The sequence below is a fragment of the Gadus macrocephalus genome, chromosome 2 (assembly GCF_031168955.1).
Source record: "Gadus macrocephalus chromosome 2, ASM3116895v1".
Taxonomy (NCBI): Eukaryota; Metazoa; Chordata; class Actinopteri; order Gadiformes; family Gadidae; genus Gadus; species Gadus macrocephalus.
In genome coordinates this window covers 10,822,199-10,846,507 of record NC_082383.1, presented here as the reverse complement: position 1 = coordinate 10,846,507, position 24,309 = coordinate 10,822,199, and the positions used below count along the sequence as shown (strand labels likewise).

General features: G+C 42.1%; 2 protein-coding genes across 4 annotated transcripts; both read right to left on the bottom strand.

Moving 5' to 3' along the window:
* Positions 1–295: 295 nt before the first annotated feature.
* On the bottom strand, positions 296–17,214 carry znf652 (zinc finger protein 652). 3 transcript variants are annotated; one of them, XM_060040488.1, is made up of 6 exons: positions 16,280–17,214; positions 11,751–13,266; positions 11,076–11,223; positions 10,742–10,857; positions 7,809–7,953; positions 296–3,793 (listed from the first exon to the last, which is right to left on the bottom strand). In XM_060040488.1, the coding sequence occupies exons 2-6, from the start codon at positions 12,816–12,818 to the stop codon at positions 3,120–3,122; spliced, it is 2,151 nt and encodes a 716-aa protein (XP_059896471.1). In that variant the 5' UTR covers positions 12,819–13,266; positions 16,280–17,214; the 3' UTR covers positions 296–3,119. The 3 variants fall into 3 exon arrangements, with proteins under 3 accessions (XP_059896471.1, XP_059896476.1, XP_059896482.1); XM_060040493.1 differs by having other exon boundaries at positions 16,369–17,214; XM_060040499.1 differs by having other exon boundaries at positions 16,529–17,214.
* A 147-nt stretch (positions 17,215–17,361) lies between these two features.
* phb (prohibitin) lies at positions 17,362–24,294 on the bottom strand. The gene is made up of 7 exons (XM_060040541.1): positions 24,170–24,294; positions 23,542–23,631; positions 22,889–23,050; positions 22,511–22,653; positions 22,296–22,412; positions 22,106–22,201; positions 17,362–17,999 (listed from the first exon to the last, which is right to left on the bottom strand). Exons 2-7 carry the CDS (start codon positions 23,624–23,626, stop codon positions 17,787–17,789), a joined length of 816 nt encoding a protein of 271 aa, XP_059896524.1. The 5' UTR covers positions 23,627–23,631; positions 24,170–24,294; the 3' UTR covers positions 17,362–17,786.
* Between the last annotated feature and the right edge of the window lie 15 nt (positions 24,295–24,309).

Genomic DNA, 24,309 nt, shown 5'->3' with positions numbered 1-24,309 from the left:
GGGCAGGGAGGGTGGCCAAAAAGGACCACGGCGGCCTCACAATGCAACACAGAACATAAGGTGGCTTAACACTATGGAATAGCTGAGAGCAGAAGAACTTTGTTTTAAGAGCAAAAAACTTAATATATGCATGTTTGGAAAACATTTTGTAAACATGGAAAACTTCCAATTTGCTTGCCTACCTTCAGCCAACATTTTGTATATCTTCTACCGTAGCCCTATTTTCATGTTAATGTTCACGGCAAACCTACTGGAGCATATTTGACGATACAAAAAATACATAAATGAGTGCTAATTGTGGCTACTTGTTTTACTTTTCAAAGTTAGCAGTCAGTTACATGAACATTATCAAAAAAGGCCCAACATTTCCACATATTCTCAACCTCCGGAAACATACAAAAAGACAAACCGGGACATTGTAAAGCTGCACATTTTGTACCAGATACAATAATAAAATACGCAATGCTACATTAAGTGGTTAAAAATACAAGGGAAAAATGTATATTGATTTTTTAAAAACATCTTTGAAGAATATACAATGTTATTTTTTTTAACTACCGTAGTCAAGAAATTTAGAAGAAAGTGCATTCTATATGAAAAAGAAGAGGAGGAGAATCACACAGCACACAGAAAGAACAGACTGTAAGAACTGAAGTAAAAATAATGCATTTCAGATGTTGTTCAGAAGAGCTTGTGTGAAAATAACGGGTAAATGTGTGTTACACTTTTAGAAGAAGGGGTCCAGATCAGATAATGTCATTATGAAATTACAACAAAACAAGGACAAGGAGGAACTTGAAATAATTAGTAAATAAGTCATTGTGTGCTATGGTCGCTTCCACATCACCATCACTCAGACTCTCCTCCTCTTCCCTTACTCAACATCGTCCAGCCACCGAATAACCTGCTCCTATACAGACACAATCTCACTCTCAACCAGCCGCTCCTATAGACAGTCTGCTCTCATCAACCCGCTTCTATACGGACACAATGTTACCCTCATCCAACCACTCCTATACACAATCTTACACTCATTCACCCGCTCCCATACAGACACAATCTTTCTCGTATCCGCAATGCATGGTCTCCCTCGCCCTCTCCTTCCCCGGTGCCTATAGCCCACACATAAGTAAAGTGCAGAGAAAACACACAACTGAAGCATTAAAATAAAAAAATATCCATACTGAACAATAAAGCAAAAACAGTACAACTTGGGGGGAGGAGGATGACCCCCTAGATGTGGCGGGATAGTTGTGGGTCTCTTGAAAGGTAATGCAGACTACCGTGGTTCAGTTTAATCTCTAAATAAGACGAAACAGAATCACTGTGCTAGACCTAAATGTACTGCTCTACATCGCCGGCCATGGTGAATATAAAAGTACTGGAAAAGCAGCTTTTGGTATGGGAGCCACAGATTATGTCCAGACACAACCAATAGCACGACACATGCACACAGACAGACCGGACAAACAAGAGGGCCAAGGCTCAACAGCCTTTTTTTAAGTACTTATCAAATAACAGTGCGGCATGGGGCGAGAGGTTGAAAAGTTTCATCAATAAAGCAACACAACTACTCTGTCCATATACTCTGCCCTTCCCCTCCCCTTTGAACATTCACACAGTCAAAGAAAACATGAGGATTTAAAACACCATTTCTCATTTGATGCAACAGTGCTTGTCTATACATGGAGGTGAATTTTGAGAATACAGAAAGGCTACCACTACCCTCCAAGGTTTTCCAAAGGAACATCCTTTCAAACTAAACACAAACGTTCTATTTAAAACTGCTATTACTCCAAGTAGAAAACATTCACTGTGGTAAGACCTGCCGCTTTGTCTATGTGCGTCAAAGTATGTCTGTTTTTTTCAAAAGAGAAGAAAGAATGATCGGGGAGAAACGGAAAGAAAAAAATCCACCAGAAAGGAAATTCAGATGATCCGAAAACTCCAAATGGGAAAAATGTATCCGTGACTTTCAAGCACGGCCAATTAAGAGATGCAAAGTCCATGTGTCGTGAATTGTATGAAACTGACCCGTATTATTCGGACAGAGGCTAGGAAGGAAAGGGGAAGAGAAGGGAAAAATAAAGAAAGGAGGAGAGAAAAAGAGGGAGAGCACAGAGAAATCATGGTGGGGTCAAATGCCAGGCCCTTCACAGTGGTAGTATGTTGATAGGCAACTGTTTTCCAAAATTATTAGTTGATCAACAGTACTAAAAATCAGAGGTTAAATGGATCAAACTAATTACAAAAAAAGATCACCGGCCATACATAGTGTTTCTTTCTATGATTCTAAACGTGATTATGTGTGAAGTTGTTAAAGCGAAGCCCAACCTTTGTTCGTTTCACTACCTGTCAGACTCGAGTGTCCAATCACAATCACGTACTAAACCGCCAGTCTGAATGGAAACCTAACCACAACATGTAGCACTGGAATGGAAAGCACCATTTTACCATCAGAAACCAATCAGCCATTATCAGATCTTGTATACATCCAAGCTTCTTAGAAAACCTCTCCAAACATCCCACTGTGACCTACAAGGTCAACTGCGGTTGACTTTATGAAGCACCAGAGAGGGCTGAAGTAAGTCAAACATTCATCATACATAACCTGGCCCAAGGGCGCTAGCTTGCACTTAAAAGAAAATTAAAAATTAAAAAAAATATATAGAAAAGCCCAGGCCAGTGTGCAATCATCAACCAAATTGACATCTAGAGATGTATGGTTGTTTGTGTGGATCAGAGGTGGGTCCACTAAACCAGGTTAATACTTTTTCTGAAATTTCACAGAAACACATGTTAAACATGATGAAAGAGCGACAGACATAGAAAAGATTCTCCACCAACATGAACTACTGCGCACCGCCAATATGATCTGAAGGGGTAGAAGGAAAACACAACAAGATTGTAAATTAGTCAGTGGATCCTAGTTTCTCAGTAAACACCGCTTGTCTAACGTGTGTACTGAGAGTTAATCAGTCCAAGGCTCTCACACACACAAACACACACACACACACACACAAACACACTCACACACACACACACACACACACACACACGTCCTGTCCTTATCAGTTTTGACCCCTTGCGCAGTACAACAGCTGGGAGGTCTGGGTGCCTCAGTGGTGGGGCGCACCCGGGCCTTTGTCTGGGGGGGGCATGTGGTGTAGGTACCCGCTGTCCTCCAGGCCACAGTGGTTGAGGGGCTCACTCTTAAAGAGTGCTGGGGGAGGCGGGAGGTGGGAGGCGGGGGGCACCGCCACATGGTGGTGGTGCTGGTGGTGCTGCTGCTGTACAGAGGCGGGCGGGGGCGGTGGCAGTGTGTGCTGAGGCGTGCCTGGGTGCTGCTGATGGCCGGCGACTTGGTGCGGATGATGGTTGGCGGGCGTGACGTGGAGCTGCAGGTGGGAAAAGGTGTGACTCCCGGGGGCCCGGGGGGCCAGAGCTCCATCCGAGGGGCTCAGGGAGACCATGGAGGCCGAGGGGGAGGGGTTGGCGGCGGCGGGGGTCGAGGGCTGGGGCCCCAGGGGGCCCGGGTTAGGGCCGGAGGCGGGGTGGGGGTTGGAGAAGATCCGGAGAGGCAGGGACTGGCTGCCGCTCTGCAGGACCACGGGGCTGGTGACCCGGAAACACTTCTCCTTGTGGGCCTTGAGCATGTTGGAGAAGCGGAAGCGCTGGCCGCACACGTCGCAGGGGTAGGGCTTCTCGCCCGTGTGGGTGCGGCGGTGGCGCTTCATGTTGGGCCGGCTGGTGAAGCTCTTGCCGCAGATCTCGCAGATGAAAGGCTTCTCTCCTGCCGGGACAGAGGACAAATCGAAAAGACACAGGGATAAACTAAAATGAAACAAATGCATATCAAGAAACAGGAGTGCTGTATAGCACCACTGATTTCCCTCATCTGTTCCATTCTGATTACAAGGTCCTGATTCGATTGCTGGATTTACAGTAAACTCAGTAAACTAAATGCTGTGGATTGTATAAGGAACCCATTCTACTGGTGCATAATTGTACAATTATTAAGAAATAGTTCCATATAGAATGGACCCCAAGGCAGTTACAAGAATGTAGCTTTTAATTAAGATGACCAATGCACTAGCACAACACAATATATATTGCAATTTGAAGAACCAAAAGCTGGCCACACGAGAGTAACTGAGTTAAAGCTTCAAGCATCCTCAGGAAACGGTACAGTATATGTACATATTTTCCACGGGGTCCACGCTACGCAACACCTGCCAATCGTGACACAACCCAGAGTTGCATCGCTCCCCGCCCACTACAAAAAGTGTAGAAATGGAAAGTTAACTTATTTGGGTTTCTTTTTCAAGGCTCTGGCTAAAAATGCTAAGCCAGCCAAGTGTCTGAATTGAGAACCTCCACAGTCCATCCACCCAAACGGTACGAAACTGTTGCGATTCTCACTACGTAGAGTGGAGACGAGCAGGAGAACAACAGCCGTCTAGTGGAATGCCACTCTCATTAGCCTCTCTCTATGGAGCTATTCAGAATGTCCGCTGCAGCCCACGCAGACATTGATTTCAAGGCTGCCGAACAACTCTCCAAGTATCCGTTCCTGGGCTGCGTCGACTCGAATGTGTGAAAGTACTCCAACAGCGAACATCGCATGGTGACAGGGAATATGGCAGACCCATGGAGAGGTTTTGTGCACATTTACAAGGTTTTAAAAAGGTTCAGTTTCAGTTGTTGGCGAACGGTCTGCTGCTTGGCAGGGTTCATGGCCGTGTTGCATCACAGTGAATAGCTCCGTGTGTCTGCTTCACATGCGGGAAATAGGGTTGCCGCGGTATAGTATTATCGGTGTTAATGGTGTTGAGGCCAACACCGAGTGTGAGGCCAACACCGATTACTCGGTGTTGCACACCGATTACTCGGTGTTGCACACCGGTAACAGTTATTTTTTAATTTATTTTTCCCGTAATGAAAAAAATATTCAGTACAAATTGATAATATAATTATAGTCAAGATTATTATTTTTTTTATAATAGATAGATAGCTACCTAATAAACCGTTGGAACAGCAAGACAGGTAACCATAGCAACGCCGGTAAACAAACCCCGCGAAGCCCGATCCCTACGAGAGCTCCCCGCGCTACGGCCATCCGGAGGCGCACAGAGCTTTTGGCCGTGATATTATACTTAAGCAATAGATCACGCCAGGCTGTGGTATGTGCTCATTATACCACTGTTAAGGGGCGTTGTCCGGCCCCGACGCGCAGCGGAGTCATCCCCCAAAATGACTCCACACACACACACTAGTAAAAATACGGTTGTATTCTTTGACACTTTCCACTTCAAGGCGCGGAGTGATACTTTCACAAAATGATTGGGCGTCATAGCAGTTATGTATACGCTCATTATACAACAGTTAGGAACCAATCAGATCGCTGGATTCAGGCCCCCCGTTGTATAAATAAAATTATATTATACTATTATATAGAATGTTATAAGACGCTGTCACCGAGAATTGGCGCGCTGCCAGACGCTGACACAGAGTGTTAGAGGAGAATTGACGGAGAAGATAGCGGTTGACCTAGTTTCAAAGTTTATACAGTTTATACCAGTGTTGACACGAGTGTATAAGTCTGTGTGAAAATGTCCACACCACGGCAACCCTAGCGTGAACCTCTTCAAAAAGTGACAGTGGACATCGCAAGGTGATGGTCAACATCAGCCCAATGGAGATGTTTTATGCGCTAACAAGACTATACAGTTTAAAGGTTTAGTTTCAGTAAGCAGCAAAAGGCATACTGCTTGGCAAGGATCATGGCGTGTATTACAGGGCATAGCTGGGTGTGTCCCGGCTTCTAAATTGGGAGGGGAACGGGTAATTGTACCTTCTGAATATCACACAAATAGAACCGTCTGGGGGCGTTGGAAAGCAGTGTGTCCACCCACTGCTGAACTTGAATTTGGAGACATGTTTGCCATTTGCCTCGCACTGCGCCCTGAGTTTAGTAGTCTTGGAAATAGCAATAGGAGCATGTGTCTAGGTACTCATTATAAGCCTCAATCCATGCGAGGTTCCCCTGTGATTTCTCTCTCTCCCTCTCATTACAAGAGGCGTGGCAGATTCTCAATGTCCCTACTATTGCACTGGGCACTTTGTGGACCTCCCATTTATATGCTCTTTTAGAATACACAAATTGTACTTGTCAACAAAGTTTATACAGCAGCATAAGTACATTTTATAATGTAAGTGCATGTTTTAGGATCTCGTTAACTTTTACAATCTATACCCAAAGCACCATGTTTCAGATTTGATGCCATGTTTGAACTGTTACAATATCCTAAAAGCTATGTGTTGAGTTCTTTGGTCAAATGGAAAGGTTTCAAAAGACCCAAGTTCAAGATCTACTGATGATGACTGATGCTGTTATACTATACTGTCATACTGTCAGGCAGTGGTTCTGAACCTTTTTGTGGCAAAGGTATTGCTAGACAGTATAAACTGTAGAGAGCACACTGGTATAAATATGCCCTATGATATGAATTTCAGCCAAACCAAGAGTAAATCGATTGAAGGGGAGAAAATGCGGCTTTTACCACTGAACTGTTTAGAGTTTACCTGAGACATGGTCAGACAAAGTGTGCAATTCAATCCAGGGTTCTCCCAAAAGAATGTTATAGTGGCACTGTGTAACATGTTACACCATCTACAGTTTCAAAAATAATAGGATTGTCGCGTTGTTCAGTTGACGTTGCCGTACTCCTTAAATGGTTAAACACTATTTAAAAAAGCGGGAAAAAAAGTACAATATAACGAGTGAGTACTGTCTGCACAGGAAGTCAGCAGCTTTTGGATCCACTCTGCTTGGTCTAAGTCCTCAACAGCAGAGCTTTAATGAAAAACTGGACACAAACCAGAAGGACATGCAACCTGTTTGGTAATAGAATGGAGCGTAGAGGAAAGAGGAAACCAACACGTCGGAAGGTTTGGGTCTTAAACTGTGCTTAATTTAAAGAGTGGCAATGGACGCGTGCAAAGGTTTTGAGCAGTGATCTCTTCGGAACCAAAAAGCCAAATTCCATCACATTGCCCTGCAGCACTCACACTTTTTTGGCAGAGTCCATTACCTGATTACTAGCCTTTTATAATTAGTAGGTAGTATGTTTGATTTATTATACCCATGTTTAAACCTTTACATGCAGTTGTCCTTATCTGAAGTCAAGCCTACAAGCAATAGCCTTTTCAGCACCTTCCTGTTTCATCCCGTTATATATACCATATCTGATTATTTTCAAGGAGGGGAATGAAATATGCATATAAACAAATGACTAGCGTAATATTCCATCCTCCGGGTGGGGTGCCACTAAAGTGATATTTGACTAGGTCTGAGCCCCACAAATAAATATTCAAATATTTGGGTTCAGACCTAGTCATTTGTTTATGTGCATATTTCATAATCATTCCCCTCCTTGAAAATAAATAATCAGATATGGTGTATGTATAATATATATAACGGGATGAAACAGGAAGCCTTGTTTGGCCTCCAGAAAGAGAAACAGAAAGCCTTGTTTGGCCTCCAGAAAGAGAGGCCAAGCAAGTATACAATGTTCATTTTGTGAGGATGGGGGTTTGACTCAGTCAATGTGCAATTGCTGTGTAATGTTTTACTTTCATTTGAAAAGTTCTTATAGTTTGTTATTGTTTGTTTCCAACACATTTCATAGTACTGGTGTGCCTTAAAGCGAGGATAGCCTTGTCATAAAACTTCCGGGCTGAAAACCACTGCCATGAAGTTTACGGTCTAGTCCTTTAATATACTAATACATGTTGGTCTTGCTTACCTGTGTGAGTCTTCATGTGCTCATCAAAGTACTGCTTCATGTTGAAGTCCTTGCCGCACCACTGGCACATGAACTGCTTGTGTCCGATGTGGATGCTCATGTGGGACCGCAGCTGGTACTTGTACTGGAACCGCTCGTCACAGTTCTGCAGCAATATGCAAACAGAGGCGTTCACACGGCATGCATGTACATACACACGTGCGGACCATTTGCCTGCTCATAGAGACAGAACAATACACACACAAATCGCACACGACTTCTTTGATACCTTAGAATACTGTTGAAGTAAGGTGTCAAGTAAAAAAATGATTAGAAACCTTTCTTAATGATGATTCGTCTATTGACTAGTGCTTTGATTGGCTAGAAAAATACACAAATCACCTTCAATGCAAACAGGTCGATGTGTGGCCGATTTTATCTACTGATATAAATCGGTATTAGCGTATACGTTTGCCAAAATGAAAACGAGAGGGTGTTGATTCATTAACGTAATCACCTCTTTATAAATCCTCTAAACAGAGCGCTTCTGCGTAAACACTCAACACTATCAGTTTGATACCATGTTCTGTGTGAAGGTTAGTAGTTCCTCCCCATACAGGTAATTGTTTCCTTTAATTCTTGGTTTTAATATGACGTTGCTGTGGCAGAGAGAGAATGAATGTCTAGAACAGATATTTTGCTGGAACTAGAGAAGAAATCCTGCCTTTACACAAACTAAACTGTTTAATGCAAACTTAAACCAAAACATTTAATAAAGTATAATTTATACAATCACACGTTTTTGAAAATAACCTATTAAAAACATACAGCACAGCCTAACCAAACAACCATGTAATCTATGTTCATGTGGTCGACCAAAAGAAGGCCTTGGGTAAACGCAACACTCCCCCCAGTGGGCACATTCTGCCTTTGAAATGAGAGCAAAAGGACAAGAGAGCATTCAGTTAAAGAAGGCAATGAAAACATGAGCGATGCCCGTTCCATTGACACTGTTTGAAAAAGCTCAAGAGTTGACTGGCAGACCGCCGATATTAGGGCTTGTTCATTTAAAAACATACAGGAAAAAGAGTGTGAGGTACAGATATTTGCACTTGCTAAAAAAAAATTAACCACTGATGTGAATGTGAATACATGGTGGTGTGTTCCCCGCCAAAGACGCCAGTAGAGAGGAGCAGCCTATTTAGGGAAAAGCTGTGAACCTCCCACCACAACTGAGACACTTCTAGGCAGAATCTTTCTTTTTGAGGAGTGCTGATTCATAGAAGTGGCAAACATGCGTAATTGTCGTCGATTATGTCCTATACTAAGTAAGAACTATTTAAGCAAAAATGTAATCAAAAAACACAAAATATTTTAACACCAAAAAAAAGATACAGAGGATTCTATGAGCAAGTCAGAAATGTATCTAATTCAAACCATTAAGCGAATTACCGTCAAGCAACAGAGCATCAGATGCACGTCTTTTAACTCTAATGCAGAATGGTTCCCCATGGTGCACTTGCCATCATTTTGTGAGACTGAGCTGTCCACTTAATTAATTGTCAATTAACAAGGCTTTGTACTGAGGACCACAAATGGAACAAGAGGTTTGCAGTTTTGTGGCATGAAGAAAGGATTAGGTTTCAAGAAAAGCTTGCATTAATGCTGCTGCCATAAATAAAATGATGTATTAAACCATCCCGGCTGTCCCATTATTGTTCGGGTTGTTGATGTGGTTAAGGCGAAGCTGAGGTTGCTTACCACAACCAAAGTACTAGGGGTGCAACGGATCACAAAACTCACGGTTCGGATCGTGTCACTGTTTTTGAGTCACGGGTCGGATCATTTTCGGATCAACAACAAAAAAGATAATAATCCTGCTTCCTTTAAGCGTAGTAAATATTTAAAAAAAAAATGCTTGTGTCCACATAAAATAAAAACTTATAAAAAATAATTTTGACAAAATAAAGTGCAATCTGAGGCATCATTTCTTATTTTTTTTTAACATGGATACTAAATAAAAAACAAAACAAACTAAGACCAAAGGGAGCACAGAGAACCGGGTGAAAAAACTACAACCAAACATTAACAGCCCATTTCCGGTTCCCGTTTCAATGGGATTTACGAAACTCCAAATAACACAAGACAGAAACTGTATTCCGCTACGATACTTGATTAGGGACATCAACGAACACCACTTACCACTCGGTAAGTTGCACATTTCTGAAAACGAACGTTTTAAGGTTGTTTTAAGGACAGGTTTGAGAATGGCCAAAGCCAGCCATTCTGAAGCAGGCAGGGGCGAATCGAAATGAGCCAAATACCTGAGACAGGACCAATAGTCAACATTTCGGTGTGTCAATCTCTATATTTCATCCTAGACAAACCAGAAAGGGGGCTCAATGTGCTAAATACCGTAATTGTCCTTTAAATATGCGTTGATCACACGAACGCACAACTTTTTTTCTTCTTTTATTTTTTAATCAGCCGATCCGCGGATCACTTGCGTCCCGAACCGTGAGGGTTGATCCGTTGCACCACTACAAAGTACAGAATGCTGCATAACTCTGAAGACTTTTGCTTTAGTGGTGTTTAACGGGTCAAAGGGAAGAGGACGAATAGGCTACGGGTCTTACAGTGAGGAACCTTTATAATGGAACTATATTGCATAACGTATCATCTTCAATTATAAGAAGAAAAAACATTGCAAACACAGGGGCCGCGGCCAACCGAGATGTGATAAAAGGTATCAATCAGGTCAACCACATTTTTTGCTCATTTAACTAACAGGACTCGTTTGTCCAAAAAAATTCGAGCTCCAAGTCCGTTTTTTCTCCCTTGCAAAAACATCAGGCTTAAGTGGTGTTTGAAACACCTAAAACATCATCTGTGATCAGCGAGAATCATTGAAACCACAGGAATAATGCTTGCAGCCATACATCTGTAAAACTCACCTCACAACGAAACGGCTTTTCTCCGGAGTGCTGGAGGGAGTGGACCTTTAATGACATGCTACGCTTGAACGACTTCCCACATGTTTCACATGTGAAAGGCATGTCCTTAGTATGTGCTGAAAAACAAACAAGAAAGATGGTGACGGGAGGAAGGAGTAAAAGAGTGATAAGTCTTTCCGTAACAGGTGGAGATGGTGTGAAGCTGATTAACCACTTATGACGTTATATGTTTGACAAATGAAGGAGTATGTCGCAATGCTCGATAATTGTTTTCTACAGCATGTAGAGTTCATGATAGTATGTATTCTCTCTCTCTCTATCAGTGTTTACTCACCAACCATGTGCTTTCGTACATGTGCCATGGTGTAGAACTTCTTCTCGCAGATCTCACAGGAGAACTTTTTCTCTGCGTAGCCGTGCACGATTTTGATGTGCTCATGCAGAGACCACAGCTTCTTGAATGACTTATTGCAGGATACACACTGGGGAAGAAAACGTTTAATAAACCTTGAGCGAACTTTACAGTCTAAAAATGGTTCATTCAGCCCAAGCCAGTTACACACTGCATGCAAACAGTTATTTTCTTATACTCTAGCGCCCCCTGCTGGTAAGGTTTTCTGATTCACTTTGAATCACAATAAGATATGTGATTGAGATTAAAAATAATTATGATTATATGGGCTTGCATCCATTTGTGTGTGGAAAGAGTGAAGTTGAAAGGATGCCTTGATAAGGTTACAAAAATAATACGCATTTTGGATTTAGGTAATAATGTTGGCCTTTTTCCTCCTAATAAAACTGTACCCATTCAATAATGGGGTTGAAATTTGGACTCAGATACAATGTTATGTTTACACCAATTCATTCGCGCACGCACCCGCACACGCACACACACACACACACCTAGAAAGGTGGTTGGTTACATCCATTTAGTCAATAAAACATCTCAACATTACATTACAAATAAAGTGTCAATTGAAATGTAAATTGATATTTGAGCTATGCTCACCTGGATGTTCTTCTCACAGTCCGTCTGCTGGTGCAAGGCCAGCTCACTCTCCAGGATGAACTTCTTGCCACACTTGTCGCAGATCTGCATGCGCCTATGAGTGACGTTCATATGCTTCTCCAGGTACCAGCGGGTATTGAACACGCGGGGGCACTTCTCGCACGCCAGCATCTCTTTCTCCTCGCCGTCCCCCTTCACCATCACAGCCGAGGTCGAGTCGGCGCCCGCGTGGGCAGAGCGGCCCGGCCTGTGCTTCTTCTTCTTCTTCGGGGAGTCCAACAGCTTCTGCCTCCCCCTGGTCGTCATGCCGGTGGCTGTCAAGGCAGTGCGGAGGCTCTTCCTCCGGGGCTGGCTGGCGGCGTCGAGGCCCCCGGCCCCTAATCGGACCCTCTTCCCTCTCGTTGGGATCTCAAGCTCTTCTTCTACGTCATCATTATCATCGTCATAATCCTCTTCACTTGGACTCTGTTCTTCTTCTTCTGCCTCCTCCTCCTCCTCCTCCTCCTCTTCTTCTTCCTCCTCCTCTTCTTCTTCTTCCTCCTCCTCTTCCTCATCTTCATCACTCCCTCCTCTCTCCGAACCGTCCTTCTTGGAGACGTGCAGCGTCTGATTGTTCAGGTTGACCTCCACGATGATTTGCTCACGCTTGAAGCTCCCCGCCTCGCCGTTCTCCTCCTCGCCCTCCTCGCCCTCCTCCGAGTCCTCTGGCGTGCCCCCACCTCCAGCCTCAGGGCTGTGGTCGGCTGCCCCCTGCTGCTCTCTTCCCTCTCTATAAAGCTGCTGCTGTTGCAGGTGGTGGTGCTGGGGGGACGCGATGTGGTGGACGGGCAGCTGTCCGAGGGCTTGTTCCCCTGTGGTCGTCTTCACCGTTGCCATCTTGTTGTCTACAAGGACGGAGTACGGCTTGCCGCCTGCCTCGCGTTTGTACAGCTTGCTAGTCAGGTCCAGATCTGAGGCGGGGGAGTGGAAGTAGGACTGGGACACCTGAGCCCTGCGCCCCTCCTCCTGGGACATGCCTCCGAGGGTGGGGACAGACAACTCTTCCTTGAGACTCTGGCAGGAGGTCATACAGAGAGAGAGAGAGAGAGGGCAGAGAAGGTGGGAGCAACCGGGTGTAAAGTGTTTGGTACTCTGGCGCGCTCTACAAGGAGGGGCAGGGGGAAGCACAGCAGTCCCCCACCCCTCCCGCTAGCGAAGAGATGGAACGGAAGTTGAGGGCTGTTCAACCCGACTCAAACAGGGCGTCCAGGTCGTTGGAGGCAAGAAACACTGTTGGAACGACATAGAATCTGTTCCAGGTTTTCTTCGATTGGCCTAACAATCGGAGGGCAAAGTCCAAGTCAATCATCTCCAAAGCATCACAATATTTGAAGGAAGGCTTTTCTAGGCAAGTTGCTCTTAAACAGTTTATTATTCCTTAATAAATCCTGTCTGCATGTATATCCAGCTGTATGTATAGGCTTAATAAACTTCCGAACCACTTGTTGTCATTCATGAACCATTCGGGATTTGCATTCTATGAAATAAAAAGACAAAATGAGAGAACCAGGTTAGTACTGTGTTTTTCTGTTCCATAAGCATCTCCAAACTGAAACTTCACTTGCAATATTGCATCCATAGTGCCACACTGAAAATTAAAGTGTTAATAAACCAACAACTTAAATTTGACTTTGAAATGGAAACTAACTATCATAAAATGTAATGCATATTTATTGCATAGACAATCTTGGGACTGGAGCAGCTAAGGTCATAACAGTGTTTCCCATACATAGACCATTGTGTGGCGCGGCGCCACAGAATCAACATCGAGCGCCACGAATTGATTCTGTCTTTTTTTTTTGTCTTTTTTTTTTTTAATAACGCGATTTGGAAATCTAAAAATCGTTCCGTTCCCCCCCCCCGCACCACCACACATTGGTCCTTGGTCTGTGGGAAACGCTGCATAACATTATTTACTATATAGCATTAGCAACACCATGAAAGTTTCATGCAGTCATCTAAACCTGAAGGATTTCAATCAGTGGTCGGCGGTGACACCCACTCAGGGTGTGGTACAAGACTTAAAGCAACCAAAAAACGTTTCCTTTCTCAAACAAAATGCACATCATCCCCTCTTGAATGGTTATTTTGTACGACCCAACTTGAAATGATTATTTTGTGATTTTATTGCGGCAATAAAGTGTATAACCGGATTTATTACGGTTATACACTTTAATTGTATGAACCGACATTAATTTGCAAAATATATTTGTTACACCTTCTGCATTTGCATTACTAGGTGAAACTAAAGAACAACAGCCAAGTGTGAAATTTGGAACCTCATGGAAATTAATGCTGTTCCTCGAGCAAGTAAGGCTACATAGAAATAAGTAGTAAAGTCAAGTTTGGTTATTGACAATTACCTTGTCTTAAAAATTTAATAATAATCTATATTTGGACTTAAACCGTAACTCCACCTAACTGAAGTAATTATAATTCATCAGTGTCCTATTAATAATGCTTTAATAAAAAAAACGACTTTTAGAGGATATCTGTATACTACGCCTTTTACACCACTTTGTTACAACTCTTACAGTTGCAGCAGCAGCCCCACACCTGTCTTCCTGTACATGTTGACTCTTATCCTTTCTCAGAATAGGGCAGCAGCTCTCAGAGGTGTTTAGAAGACCACAGAGGGAGGGCCAATTTCACACGACCAAAAAAAACTCTGCAACATCGCGTTTGAACTCAATAGATCATTGTTTGTGGAAAGCCGAACAACAAACAAAATAACAATGCATTGCAAATCCTACAGCTCTCACCACCTGATTCCAAGATGCTGCCAAGCCAAATCCTTTAACGTATGTTAACACTGATCAATACAATATTACTTTAATGTCAGGACAATAACTAATCCTGGCACATACATTATTAATTAATCCCATTATTATTTAAAGCCACCACTCTTACAGGCATGACTGGATCTTGCCTATAATCAACTTTAAAATTACACATTTGTGTGTGCAATCACTAAGACCAATACATGTGATTGCCATGGTGTGACTCATTTCAGAGTTTCACTTATAGTGAAATGGCGAAGCGAAGCCCTTTGATGTGGGAAGTGGGAGCAGTATCAGTGGTTATTTGCATCACCTCTTGCGATCAGTTTTGCTAGCTGAATATCAAACTAAAGCAAAGTAAGAGTTCCTATGCAAAGGTTCTATGCATAGGTTGAAAGTTGTTTACACAAAATCGTGGAAAAACAGTAGTTGCATTTAAGTATATTTGTACAAAAATACTAGTTTCTTTAAAAGCTAGGATGTTGTTTTTTTTAAGTAGTGAACAAATTAAGCGCCTTCACCCTTAATGGCAAAGCATTACTCCTTTACATGTCGAGGCCTACGCTGAATCTTTGTCTCAACTTTTAATGAGCTTTCAAACTCACAGCCTTGATCGAAATGAGAGGGTTCACATTCCTCACTCCTGCTGAACTCATAAGAACTTAAACAAGTGTGTGGAGCCCCATACCCTTTCTCTGTGGGAGCTTGTCTAGCAAGTCTCCTGTGAGGTCAAAGGCTTGAACCTGTGATTTTAGTGTTTGATGAGTAGGATGCCCCAGCCTTCAATATAAAGTGACATTTATTTGATAAAAACAGTATAAACAAAAAGGTCTCGTAAAATATACACTGATTCATTATAGATTGAGGGATCTTCTCATTAATCAATCAAAAACAATAAGCTTGCGCTCTCGTTTTACCTAATATAACACTGCCAATTTACAAAGAAACAAAGATACATTTAAATAAGTGACTGCAAATCTAATGCTATTACGACTAGTAATTCTAATTTGAGTAATTACTTCAAGCTGTCAATTAAATAAAATAGAAACACAAAAGACGTGTGCCTCATTGCGTATGGCTTGATTCATAGTATGTTAAAAAAACGAAATGGCTGAAATAAAAAGTTCCAAAATTGTAGAAGGAGTCATGCCCACATTGGGCAGGCCTGACCAACTAGTTAGCTTTCCCAATACACAGTAACTGGGACGCACAAGAAAAGCTAACATGGTTAGCTTGAAATGCAACAATTAAATTGAAATTATATAAGGTTACATGGCGTGAAATATAATGTAATCCTACACCAAACAAGCTTACGATCAGTGTAAACTGAATTATATAATTCATGAACAGCTAAACGACTAACTTTTTAACCCCAAACCTCAGAGATTATAGCTAGCTTGCCTAGCATGTAGCAGATAATAACGTTAGGAAATGTAGCAAACTTTCCAGCCGTATCTTAACTGAGACGCGTTTCTGAATTAATGATAGATATAGGGGACGTAGATATCCAGCCACCACAAAATACAAACAATATGTATTTATAAGGGGAACATCGTGTCGTGCAATGTAAAGAAAACGCGTTCCTGAGAAGAAAAACAGACCGTGCTTTGCTGACAAACCCATTGAACTGGACAATGTCAGAAAGTCAACCCTGACATGGCTCATGCATAATTTACAATAAAGCTAATCAAACTAATGCAATTTACATACCCACGGCTTTCGCTTGCATCATTTCTGATTGTCACGTGTAAATATCCGAAATAACTTGTAAACAGGTTTGTGTCCATTTTCTGCTTTACCTTCGTCGCGAGCGCCCTCCTTCTTGCATGCATGCAATCAGAGTTGCACAGATTCAGTGTAACGCACGAGCCTTTCCGTTCGGCATAAAGTGCATTGACAATGCTACTTCTATTAGTTTACAAGGCACTTATACTGTATTCTACATAAATACACTCGTACCTGCGATTCTCTAGACCGCTGTAAAGCCATCGCTACGTGGCCCAGGTCTCGCGCGTACCAACGTCCCGCGCACATCGCAAGCATTCACAGGACAGGCCGCTGAGTGGGCGCGCACACGGTGTCTACATCACATCCCGGGTTTAATGGTTTCGTCTCTACACCAGACAGCGCACGATGCGCGTGCTCGGTATTACAATTTGTCAGGCTACAATAACCTAATTTCCCCTACATGAACATTAACAATGTGTTCTCTAAAAACACCTATTTCCCTACAAGGGTTCATATATATGCAGAAACGGGTATATTTTTCTTAAAGTAATATTATTTAGGAGATTGACTTTAAATCACTGAGATGCTACATTTCAAGTTGCATCGGAAATTGTCTGAAGGAGACCACGATAAGTCTCATGGAATTGGCCTCATTCTAAAATAAATGTTCAAAAGAGAAAATATCTTACTAGATCAATGAGGAAAACAGCAGTAAACAAAACGAATTATGTTAATGTACTGGGTGATTGTCAACCCTCCAACCATTAAGAGTTTACGGTCAGTCAGTATAGCTCGGCCTACCTCAAATACATAGCATACGTCCTTGAGAAGTAGAAAGATAACATTATTTTATTTCTCTAGGCTATTTTGGAATGCAAAGCTTAAATAACCAGACACAATGACAACGAACGCAAAGAACACTCTGCCTGACTTGATTCTTTCCACCTGATGGTCTTGGTCATGGGAATATCATTTCCAGCAAGTGACGATGGACAAGGAAATCAAAAAAAAGTGTTAATACACAGGTGAGCCAGTTAGATCCATACAATCCAGACAGTAAGATAAACGGTATATTCCATTTAATGTTGGTTCCGAGTTGAACTCTTGACCAAAATTAACATTTTCTCTTTCCATCTTAAATCATATGCAGTGCATTGAAAGTAAACGGCACATAAACAAATCTTGAAAAAGAGAAGCAACTGGATTGCCCACTAAGCTTGACTGATTAAGTAGTATGTATATAGCCTTACATGAAGAAATCAAATAAAACCATTTCTACACGTACACTTACATTGCCACTCATTGATACCCATACTCTATTCCCCATCCCATCTTCAACATCCCCTCACTCTCCCCTAGAGCAGTACCCAGTCCATTGCAGATGGGAGAGTGATGGAAGGTGGGGGTCGGTGTGACGTTTCTTTAATTCCCTAGAGACCATTTCCACGGCCCACCATATGGCCGTGAGGGCGACTTTGGAGAGTGCTCATCACTGGGGAAGCTGGAGCAGTGTGCCCTGGCCAGCGGGAAGGTAGGTGATGTTCCGGGAGCGGGACAGCAGAAGGGCGATATCCTCGGCCGCCTCCAACTTACGCAGCTCCACCAGTCCGTCTCCGGCCTCCTGCAGGGAGTTGGCGATGAGCAGAGCTGCTTGGGAGTCGCCCTCCGCCGAGATGATGGCAGCCTGCTTCTGCTGCTCTGCCTGGACACGGAAACACGAAAGAGATTGAGTTGAGTTATTGGAATCGGCCGCGACCTCCTCATACAATGCGACATTTTTTGAGTGCCGATATTTATCGAGATTCTGATCAAATATTATGATTTGTGTGTGTGACGGTTTGTGTAGTTTAACGTATGGTTTTCATGTCAGGAATCGGGTTCTACAGGTGACGTCCAACATAGTTTTTCATATGAAATGTGGATGAACAGAACATGGATTCAAATCAGCTATAGGCGAAAACACTATACTGTCCTCTGTACGACGGTACATATGTTTCAATTAAGATTACATCTTTTTTGACACACAAACTTTTTAACAGGGGTGCAAACTGTTGATGGCCCAAAAAGGTGACTTTTTGCCAGAAAATAAAGTATAGCAATGCACGTCGCCCAGGCCACTTCCTAAGATTCATGCTACATTTTTCTAAATAAACTGTTTAAGTCACACAAAAGCCTGTCGGTGAAATTCTGCCCTACTATATGAAGCGGTGCTAACAATAAGAAAAACTCAGTAGAATCTATTGGAATTATGTGAACGTTGCCCTCTTCTGGGAACACATGTGGCGTTCTGCTCGTGTCACAACCCAGGGGCACCTGCGGCGCGGCGCGTGTACAATTTTGGAGCACTGGCTAAACGGCCGCCTTTTTAAGGACGCTACGTCATAGAACGCCGACAAGCACTGTTCCAATGTTGAGGACGCTCGAAATTCGTGCCATTTTCACGTCCTTTGTTTCTGAGAATTCCGAGATTTTTCAAGGATGCATCGCTGGATCCTAGACGAGACAAAACTACCCACAATCCTCTGCGTTCACACGCTGCACGGAATATAAAAAATGGCAGAGGGAAAGCAGTGCATGTTCAAATGCAAGTGAAGTTATATTAAAGTTTTCAGAAATATTTTGTGCCCTATTGGTTTTTATAGATTCATCATGTTAATGCAAATAATCAGGCTTAAAGACCTGTGCCACTTTTCAAACGTTTTTGCAACTTAATGATACGTTGCTATATTTTGCATGGACGTAGCTGGTGTTAAAGACCACTGTCATCAATGTCAATTTACTAGCTCACAAGATTACATTATTTATGTATACCTATTTATGTTTGCGTTTAATCTTTTTTTTTTTTAGGGTCAGCCCAGCAAACGGAGGCTTTTGTGCACCTTAGGGTGGCGCACAAACATGTTGTCAAATAAATGCACCACCGATCATTTGCAATGTTTGTAATTTGTAATGAACGTATATAATTGTATTTTATATAATATACTTGTGTGTTCAAAGCACTGGTAGATTGTAGGTATATATGAATGAATGAAATCAGTTAAATAATATATCCAAATAAATACATGTTAATCACTTTGTCTTTTTCCCCCTGCATAATAGTAATCAACCATACTGTAAATGTGATGCATGAATTAAGTTCTCAGACAATTTCACTTAGTTTTATAAAATTTTAATGGATTTTTTTTTTTATAAAGACGATTAGATCAACCGCAACAAAGCTTTTGTGACTTCCTCAAAGCGGCTCCATGCGAAGGAGACATGACCGCATTCATAACAGACAAAAGTCAAATAAATATCGATCAGCTTGATTGCTGCCATGTTTTATCATAAGAGCACATGTGGTTACAAGCGGAAACACAGTATTAAAAAGCGGAAGCGCTTCCACACTAGCAAGTCGTCAAATGTTAGGAAGCACTCGAGCTAGCACTCTAGTCTCATCTCCATAGGACGCGACTAGCAAGACGCGTCCTAGCAAGGCTGCAGCCTTCACATTGGGAAACGGCCTCTGTCTGGGCAGCGTTTAACTGGGACGACCGGGAGAAGGTGGAGCTTTTTAGACACTTTTAGTATAAAGCTACGGTGCGGGTGGATGGTGAAGCTCCCTCTAAGCAGTGATCCATATTATGTCAGTATCTGAGTGAGGGTTAGGCTTCCCGGACACCTACGGAATCCCCCCAATAATTATAATTATTTATTTATTTATTTTACTCCGATAGCATGTTGAGCAACTCATTTTTCCAAACAAAAATGCCAATATTCCCAAATGAATTTAACATAAGGTTGATTACCTTGCAGCCAACAGGACTGGACCCTCGTAGTACACATTAGTTTATTTTTCTCAATTTGATTGAAGCTCTAAGTTACTTATATGATTTCTCAGGTTTATGTTACTCTATTATGTCTGCTTTATGTTACTCTATTATGTCTGCTTTATGTTGATCTATTATATTAAAATAATTGTAAGTTATGTGCTAGGAGAAGCGATGTCCCAATACCACACTTTCCCTTCCGATACCGTAGCTTTGGCTATCTGCCGATACCGATATCACTCCGATACTTTGCTTTACTCTTGAACAAATATTAATAAAATATAACCGCAAGCGTTGATTAATGGGGTCTGAGCAAAATGAAAAGTCAAGAACATACTAATGGAAGATATATAAATATGACATAAAATTATGAAGGAAAGATGTTGAAGATATTTCCCTTAGTGCCATACTGTGCCTCGGCTTTCAGTTTAGTGGGCTGCAGAGCAATGGCCGAATGTCATGTTCAGCTCGTTCATAATGCTCTAATCGGGTTTCGAACTCACAACCTAAGGTTCACCAGTACATTGCATTATCCCGTCGAGCAACTGACATTCCTGAACTGTATGAAGCCTCATTCACATGTTGGAAATGTCTATGGATAAGCACACAACTTCCAAAAAACTCCAAGCACACGTTTTAAGTGAATTAAGGGCTTTCTTAAATTAGTACAGATCAGAAAATGTGCACTGTTAATGGTGTCCACCTAATGATAGATGTATGGTAGTTATACAACAAAATGGTCATATAGGAAAAATGGGCTGGGACTGGGGACGTTAGGCTTTTCTATGAAATTGTGGGAAAAGTAATTTTTTTTTAGAGTAGAACACCGGATGAAAAAGATGCATCTGTTTTTAGAGATTAATATGATGAACGAATTTTGAGTCCAGGTCAATCTGGTAAGTAGAAATAAGGCTGGTTCATATTTTTTATAAATAGCGCCACCTTTGGGTGCAGTACCACAATTTGGGTTTAGGGGTAGTGGGGGGTATTAGTATCCACCTAATGATAGTCGCATGTTTTTTTATACAATAACCAAATGGACATAAAAAAAACGGGCTAACCGATCCAACTAAATGAGAAAGATTCTGTTTGATAACTTTTGTGAGGCTTGGTCTACAGATTTTATATGACGATTTGGGTGAATTTTGGTGAAACAGCGGTCCGTGGCTACGGAGGATTGCATTTCTCCATAGGCTGCGAAGTCCTCATGTTCGATATGAACGACATTTATCCAGAGTGGGCCAAGTGCGCAAAAATAGCCTGTGTGATCCCTGTCTCCAGTGTTTAGTGTGCTTTGACCGGCAGTTGGTCTGCTTATAGGTCGGAATGAACCAGGAACCGATTCTTGACAAGCTGGGTACTTTATTCTTACACAAAACCGGAATGGTTCGTTTCTTCTCTAGACAGACACACACACACACACACACACTACTGCTCGCTCTTCCACTCACTCGCTGACATCACTCACATACACACGGCCATTCTCGCGCGCACACATACACTACTCGTAACACTATGCCTCGTTATTGCGAATCAGACGTTCATGTTTATTCCCATCAATTTGAAAGTTAGGCTATAAAACATGTTGCATTCTATACGGCCTGATTATGTCATTATTTAAGCTACAAAGCCTAATAAGAAGTGATAATAGGATATTTGACCGGCATATCATCAAAATGTCCGGAAAACCTAGGCAGGTCACTTTGACTGGCCGTTTTTTTTCTAGCGGGAACGCTGGTTAGTGCTACCAGACTACTCAAATGACAATTATTTATTTGACATCAATATTTTAAAATACGTAAGCCTAAACCACCAACACTAGTTGATGATTTTTGAGTTTTGAGTTGGTCCTTTTTTCTTCAATTCTTCATCTCATTTTGTAATGCCGTTGAATAAAATGGGGGACATGAACGCAATATATCGCAGAATCGAAATACTATTGAATCGTCACATTATTGCCAATTCCCACCCCTAATATTGCCCAAAGTGCCAAACATACCTTTTCCACCACAAAACGAGCCCTCTCAGCCTCCTGTTGGGCCACCTGCTTCATCTCAACAGCTTCTGTGAACTCCTTGCCGAAGGTCAAATGCGTCTGGAGAGATGGAATCAAAATAAAATGTTTTGTGTGATGACAAATGCAAACACTGGAGAAAGCACATTGATTTTAATACCAATCAATTTCGCACCAGTGATACATCGTCCAAGATGAGGCCAAAGGTGTTGGCCCTTTCCGTCAGGTCCTCGCTGACCTGCCGAGACACCAGCTCTCTCTGTGTGATCAGCTCGCCGGCATCGAACCGAGCCTACAAGGAGGAGCCCCAAATGAGGTAAGATGAGTGGATGAGGTTTGGGAAAGAAAACAAAAGGGCACACACATCTTAAATTTTGCAGAGATACCCACCACTACACTCTTAAGGACCTCTGTTGTAATAGAGGGCAACACCCTCTCATCGTAGTCCTCCCCGATGCTGGTGAAGATTCTTGGGAGCTGGCTGGTAACCGGCCTGAACAGGATACGCAGTGTGATGTTGACGTTCTGCAAATCTGTGGTAGAGGAGATAGAACATCGGGTAAATATGAATGACGGGACACGAACAACCCATTTCATCCATGTCAATGGTTCACCTAGATCCACTTGCTTTTAAACTACCAAACAGTGTAACTAACTACCTATGTTAAATACTATGAACAAAAATAGGATTCACAGGAAACAAGAGCATATGTGTGAGAATCGTGACCACAGAGAAAAAAAATAGCCCAAATGGGGTTTACAGCATACCTTTGCTACCAGTGATGACGGGGACGTTGCGGGGTCGTGAACGGCAGTCAAAGATGATCGGCTTCTGGACCCATGGGATGAGGAAGTGGGTTCCCTCCCCAACTACTGTCTCTTGTACTCCTCTAAACCTGTCAAATATCACTGCCTGATGCCCAGCATCAACTGCAGTAGGGAAGAGCATGTCCGTTTTACAAATATGCACCCTAGGGGTGAAGCAAAATATTGATACAGCGATATATCATCCCTCATCTTCGTATGATACAAGAATGGATACGCTGGCGACAAATATTGATATTTTAATTAATATAATAAGGCGCTTTACACAGATATCTCTGCTCCCAGCGTCGCTACTTCATTGCTCCTCTAGGTTTTTTATGTCCCTTTTATAAAGAGACTTCTTATCTTTTATACAAATTTGTATTCATAGTAGTTCTGTCAAACTGAAAAACTAGTTGTTTTTGGAACATGAATAAAAGATAGTAATGCAGCACTTAACCTTTGCACGATAATTTTGTATTGTATACTATAGTTAGACATATCGTGATAGGATTATCTTGCAATATATTATCGTTTGGTGAGGTACCCTCTGATTCCGACCCCACAACCACACACAAATCAAAACAACATTTCGATTCGTAATCAATATTACTTACCATTGAAAAGAGCAGAGTTCATAACACCTCCTCCGACGGCGAGGGCCAGGCCCAACTTCCCAATAGATTCAAACAATTTTGCCATTGCAGCTTTTGGTGGACAATGAATCAAACAAATTGAAAAAAAAAAATTAACGTTACAGTACCAGAAGGAACATTTAAATGACCTCAGTGGTGAATCCTGAAAGCAAGCTGTAAGTAACGCGACCACATTTATTTGATACCTAGGAGCAGTTGTTTAAACAATGCAGTGTCGCAGCTTGGGGCTGAAGGCTTACTTTATAATGTAATGGCTACTTGTCATCTATGCTAGTTAGCTTAGCCAGTTAACAATAATGATTAACTATGTTACGATTCAGTTGTCGAACAGTTACCTCTGAGGGAATCAAAATTCTTAACCCTGCCTGCAGTCTAATTTACATCATTGATCTATCAATCTCTTCGCTAATATGTTTCAAGGGTCAAAAAATGAGCATGTGTGTAAATTATGCCCATGATACCGACGTACATAGTACCCTGTTTAGTAACCTATCAAAATTGTGTACAAGCCTCAATTTGTTATCATCTTAACATGACGGAATATAAGACGAATGGATTCAATAACACGAAGTGGAACAATTTAACTCACCTTGTTATGTCAGTTATGTCTATGACCTCCACTAAAGACACACCGCAGAAAGCGTGAAAGAATGATCGGTCAGCGCATGCGCATCTGCACTGAACAACGTCTGCAATGATTGGATAGAATTGTATATGTTCTGTGTCGTT